The following is a 6,415-nucleotide window of genomic DNA, read 5'->3' on the forward strand; positions in this document are numbered from 1 at the left end:
GCAATGTGTTGTGATTCTGAACTTACATTTAGCCATTTTTGGTGAATGCCCCAGAGTGGGGATGCTAGGGTTCATGTGGTTAATTAAGCAACTTCAAGAAGTCTGTTTGGGTTCAGATAACGGACTCCTGCAATATCTGCAATAATGCTGTACACCTCGAGTCAAGACAATGAGTCACTAATTACTAAATATTCAGAAATGTCAGTAAATACTGTATATTGCCAACACTTCAGAATACATTTCCCCCCAAGTCCTGACGGCTTTTTCACAAAATATGTGAATATCTCTGAGATCTATTCTCGTACATTTCTAAAAAATGTGTAGATAACATTTTTTTTATTTTTTTGTGTGTGTGTTTTGCGCACAAGTTTATAATCTGCAATTATGAAATGTTCTCATAGCAAACCTTTTTAATTACCCCTTGCGACCCCAATGTACTGTACAACTAATAATAATTCATCATGAAGATCTACTTCCGCATGTACAGTACAGAATGATCGTGTTATTATAGAAGGCTCCTGCTTCAAACTCTCACACAGTCATAATGTTCACACACCTGCAAACGTCACAGTACTGCCGTATAAGCGTCGTCTTCCATCGGACACAAAGTCCTCCCAAGATGATGTTATTATTATGAGATTATGAGAGTGTTATTTCCGTTCTCTGTCCAAATATTCACAGACAGTCCAAGGATTCAAATGAGAAAGTGCTGTAACAAGGCCACACCGACGCCTGGCCAACGGCAGATTTTGGGGTCTTTTTTGACGGTGATCCTGATTTCAGAGAGTTGTTGACTAGACCATACCGATTGATTGCCGGTGTTTCGACATGCATTTCATATACCAAAAACATCGTACATCGGTTTGAACTTTGATTTGATCAAAGTTTCTATTTTAGAACATTTAACTTAACCCATTCTGGGCGGGAACCCCTTTTAGTGTCTTACCCCCTCAGGCCGGGAACCCATATTTGGGTTCTGTACAGTATGTACAGTATTTAAAAAAAAAGAAAAAAAAATGATGCTGCTATATAAATATTTGAAGTTTTTCAGAAAACTTAGGTCAGGCTTTAGAAGGCGTTTTTAGAATCGGCCTTAGGCCTAAGCAAACCAATAAATAGAAAATAAACAAATTACTTTTGATAGATACAATTATTTAATCTATATATTAAACTATATATTAAACTTAACATTAATTATACAATGAACAAGCAAACAAACAAACAAAAATATAAATTTAACCACTTAAACCCAATCCAAAATGTCTCAAAAAGTGCAGAGTGAGCTTGTAATGGCACTAAAAGTGAGCTTGTAGACCTGCTGAAACATTTCACTTGGAATGAAATGCCTATGAAATGCCTATGAAATCCCTATGCAAAATAGGGACACCAAGTTGAAAGTGGCAATAAATTGAGACAAATTTGGCTGCATGATTGCCGATACCAATGTCATCAAAAAGGTCAAATAGTGACTGATAACTGGCAAACTGGGCACTACTACCAGCTGAAAAGGTTTGAAGCGACACAACCTAACCTGAACTGTCATGCAGCAGCTGGCTTCCCGAGGACTTTGGACCCCACCTTGGCCAATGAATATGCACACGAAAGCTGTACATAATACGTGTCGATACCCTATGCTACGGCACATGAAAAGTAACACATTTTGTTCCCGTGCGTGGAAGTGGCCATGTTCGGAAAAACTCCTTTCGCGACCTGCTGAAAACAAAACCATGCCCCATCATCACACAGCGTCTCCTGGAGCTCCCAGAGACAGCCGCAGCATCTTGCGGTGCGGTCCATTGGAGGAGGAGTGGACCTGCGGTGAAGATGCCTCCCTCCCCGCGAAGCACCACGCCTTCAGCAGGCTCTTACTCTGGACCCTGCAGGCGCTCTGTTGGCCTGCAGGGTCTTCATGGAGTCCGTTCACGGAGGCCGAGGACCCGGGCAGGGCCCTGCAGCAGCTCCACGTCGAGGCAGGAGGATCCTGCGGGCCATTGGAGGAGGAGGAGGGCGGCGTGGCTCTCGGCGTGGGCACGGAGCCTCCTCCTCCTCCGCCGCTCGACGAATGGGAGCAGACGGCCGCCTGCTGTAGGCTCTGCGGCGGGGGCCTGCCGCGTCTCAGGCAGCGGCCGCGGAGGACGTTCAGGAAGGCCTTCTTGAACTCCTGGCTGAAGCAGGGGTAGATGATGGGGTTGATGCAGCTGTTGAAGTAACCCAGCCAGAATGTTATCTTGAAGATGGTGTCCGAGGGCCTGTAGGACGGGAAGATGGACCCTGAGGGGGTAACGGACAAAGACAGACAAATCAATTCGTGATACTGTAAACACGCACGCACGCACGCACGCACGCACGCACGCACGCACGCACGCACGCACGCACGCACGCACGCACACACACACACACACACACACACACACACACACACACACACACACACACACACACACACACACACCTGTGCAAACATCTATGCAAAGATGCAGTTCAATTATTGTCTCAGAGCCTGTGGGTGGGCTTCATAATTGAACACTGTCTTATTTGTGGAAAGAAGTAACGCCATCAGTATGTGGACATAGCCCAGAGGCAATTCACATATTAACTACTAGGCATCTTTGAACAAGGTCTGCTAAGTTCCATACACGGACTGGTAGGTGTGTAGGTTTAATATCAAATAAACACACAACGCCAGGTGTTGAAACAAAGTGTTTAACAAAGCTGCTTCTAAGGTAATGGCAGTCAGGGACGTGCACACATAGACATCAAAGGGGGCTTCAGCCCTTTCCCCTTTTTAAATGTTTTTTTTGTGGCTTTCGCCTTTCAACTGCATTGAAAATCAAGCTATAGGCGAGTGCTTTTTGAGGGGCCCCTCCTATAATACAGGTTTAATGTTTGTTTTTAAAACGCCATTGACAATGAAGGGAAAATGTACGTCATCTTGTCCCTAACACAAACATTAAAATTCCATTAACAAAGACAATTTAATGTTTGTGTTGGCACCGTTTGTTTTACATCACCTAATCAACACGAGTTAGACTTTAATATATTAGCGCCCCTCACTTTACACGGGTGTGATTTTTAATTATACAACTGACAATACATACACAACAAAAAACTGCCCATCCGAATAGAACTTTTCAGTAGCCATTCAAACCCCCCCAGTCTAAAGAATGCAAGACTATCATCGCTGCAATGGTCGAGTGAGCACTGTGCCATGAGGCATGAAGGCCTGTCTCTATATAAATGCATAACTTTAGTCCGATGGTTGACTGCCTTTAGGAAGCTAAAGGGTGACTGAAGGTGCCTCCCAGTATTACAGCCCATCAGGAAATCTTGTTTGTTATCTATAATGGTCTCCATAATAAAGAGCGGTAGTTTAGTTCATTCCATTTGGGAGAATAAGAAAGTCCATTCTGTTCTAGTAATCTAATTTCTTGAGGTTTCGCTATAAGACACACAAATGAGATGTTTGAGCATGAGGGTCTGAGACCGGAGAAAGGTTTCAGATGAGCTCCTGTAAATGTGATGTACGAACAGAGCATAATGTCATATATATATATACTGCGCGAAAATGGGCTACATTATTCCGATAGCGGGATGGCTTTTTCATTGCGATATTATGCTGCGGTGCAACGCTGTCAGAACGCTGGCACAATGCTGAGATGTATTATGCATATAGCTGGGTTGGGTGTATCAGCTGATAGTCCCCATGGAATGACTTTCACCCCCATCCGTCTATTGATGTTAATTCCCCCTCCTCCTTGATCAAGGATATTACACTGTGTAATCATTATGCTTTTCACCATTAATCTAATTATCTGTGACCTGCGAGGGAACTACCGATAGAATCACGGCAAGGTTATTATTTCCGCCAATTGCAATCCCTCCTGTTAGCCTCAGCATGCCTGATATTTCAGAACCAATTAAGGGTTCAGATTTTGTGATGGTTGTTTCTGCCCTTCCTCGTGCAAGCCTTCTCTAATACAATGTAATTATCATTATTGAAGTAGTGTTATTATTGAAGACGACACATTTTAATGCAATTCGAAATCTAATATAAGAGATTTTCGTTCCTCTTTGCCTCAAATGTCGTTGCACTTTGCGGCCCAAAATAAGACCACAGATCTGTACAATATATTACACGTTGGATTTACATGTCCAATATTCCTATGCAATGCAGCTTACAACACATGCGTCAAAATAACGTTATTAAACTAATTATTTTCCTGGAGATGAGCATTTTATAGTTGAGAGGAGCTGAAGGCTTAGAGAAATGCTTGGGGGAAAAAAACATGCATGGCTAGCTGTGGAATCTACTCTCTCTCTTCATCAACTTTTGAATCACTTTTTCAGAGGATAGATCTCGGAGACGCTGGTATGAGGACGAGTCAGACCAACGCTTAAGGTCCTCGCAGACTTTGAAAAAAACGTAACGGCAGGAAAATTGCACAAAAACGCATCGGTCTGCAAGGACCTGTTTTATTGAGATTACGGTTACGGTCTCTATATTATCGTTATGGTTATTTTGAGCATGCGCTAACCCGAGGACCGTGTAGGGATTATAGGATTACGTACCAATGGGCAGAACCAGGAAGAAAGGAAGCCAACAGAGAACAAAGCAGCCGACGACGATCCCAAGTGTCTTGGCCGCTTTCTTCTCCCTGGAGAACTTCAGCAGCCTCATCAGGCCAAAGGCCGTGCACTTCCGCCTCCTCCTCTGCTTCTTCAAAACTCTCTCTCCGCCCTCCTCCTCCTCCTCCTCCTCCAGCCGGTCTGTCGCCGCCGGCGGGGCGTTCCCCCGGTGTATCCTCAGCGTCACCCCTTCCGTCTCCACGCTCTCCTCCTTCCCCCGCGTCCTCCGCCTGGCCACGACGACGTACACGCGGCAGTACATGGCCAGGATGACGGCGAGCGGGACGTAGAAGGACCCCAGCGCCGAGAACAGCGCGTAGCCGGGCTCCTCCGTGATGCGGCACTCCGTCTCGTCCTCCGGGTCGGCCTCCTTCCAGCCGAACAGCGGGCCCACGGAGATGGCCGCCGAGAGCCCCCAGAGGGCGGCCACGGCGGCCAGGCCGCGCCTCCCCGTGGCCAGCGCCGGGTAGCGCAGCGGGCGGCTGACGGCCAGGCAGCGGTCGACGGAGATGACGCAGAGGCTGAGGATGGAGGCGGTGCAGCAGAGCACGTCCAGGGCGGCCCAGGCGCTGCAGAAGGTCCGGCCGAACACCCAGCGGCCGCCCAGGGCCTCGGACGTGGCGGAGAAGGGCAGCACGGCGGAGCTGAGGAGGAGGTCGGCCGCTGCCAGGTTGGCGACGAAGTAGTGCGCCACGGAGCGCAGGTGGCGGTGGCACGCCACCGACAGGATGACCAGGAGGTTGCCGAGGACTCCGAAGACGACGAAGACGGCCAGCACCAGCCCCAGCGTCACCGCCTTGGCCACGTCCACCGCCGGGTAGGAGGACGAGCTGCAGTTGGGACAGAACTCAGACGGAGCCGAAGCGCTCGCGTTCTCACCGGACGGAACCATTTTTTGATGCTTTCGGAGTAGCTTTCCCAACACGCCTTCTGAATATCGTTAGGAGTAATTGACGATGTGCCCCATCTGTTCCTGAATTCCCATTACCGGGTCAACCGTCTGCCTAATATCGTCTCCTGGTAATTGAAAAAGGTTAACGCATTATGTTCTTGCTTGATTTGTCATACCGGTAGAATCTTGCCAGCAGTTATTGTCAATGCTCCACATGTCACGTCATCTTGTCAGTAATACTGTAACGTCAGTATGTCAATGATGGGAAGTATTCATGACATTATGTTCTTATTCATAATCCAGAAGAGTTGGCCTGAGGACCCTGGGGATCATTTGGCCTGAGGAGCCGTCATGGGGATCATTTGGCCTGAATTTCAAACTTTTCAATTGATGAAAAGAAGCTGGATTTCATTGTTGGGCTTCGTGAAAGGCTCTTACTTGGAAGAAATCTGTGAAAACAAGAGACACATACAGTAGAGACGTTAGAAATACTGTTTCCTGAGCATATTACTGTATGCACATTGTGAAACTTCAAGGGAAGTTCATGGGCTGACTTTTTAAAATGTTTTATACTTTCATTCATTTCATTAAAATAATAATCATTTTACACTGGAAGTCAAGGGGCGTGGTGGCTTGGGGCTGAAACTGATGTGACTTTGACCCCCTCAATCCCAATTGTATTGTATTGTATTGCGTCACTTCAAGTACTATACTGTACATACAGTACAGTACATGCCATTCATAAAATACACTGTTTTGCCTCACAGCTCAATTGGTACAGTACAAGTAAGGACCTACAATAACCCATTCTGAGCGGGAACCCCTTTTGGCGGTTTAAACATTATGGTATAATTTAGCTATTGAGAAATAGCAGATCTACAAGCTCATAGCGAGCTT

At 46.5% G+C, this 6,415-nt stretch overlaps 1 protein-coding gene across 1 annotated transcript; it reads right to left on the reverse strand.

Moving 5' to 3' along the window:
• Positions 1-1,738: 1,738 nt before the first annotated feature.
• On the reverse strand, positions 1,739-5,518 carry adra1ab (adrenoceptor alpha 1Ab; the record flags this gene model as incomplete). The annotated part of the gene is made up of 2 exons (XM_083793259.1): positions 1,739-2,271; positions 4,570-5,518. 2 exons carry the CDS (start codon positions 5,516-5,518, stop codon positions 1,739-1,741), a joined length of 1,482 nt encoding a protein of 493 aa, XP_083649385.1.
• Between the last annotated feature and the right edge of the window lie 897 nt (positions 5,519-6,415).

The sequence above is a fragment of the Protomyctophum parallelum genome (genome assembly GCF_964188405.1).
Source record: "Protomyctophum parallelum genome assembly, chromosome: 21".
NCBI classification, from domain to species: Eukaryota; Metazoa; Chordata; class Actinopteri; order Myctophiformes; family Myctophidae; genus Protomyctophum; species Protomyctophum parallelum.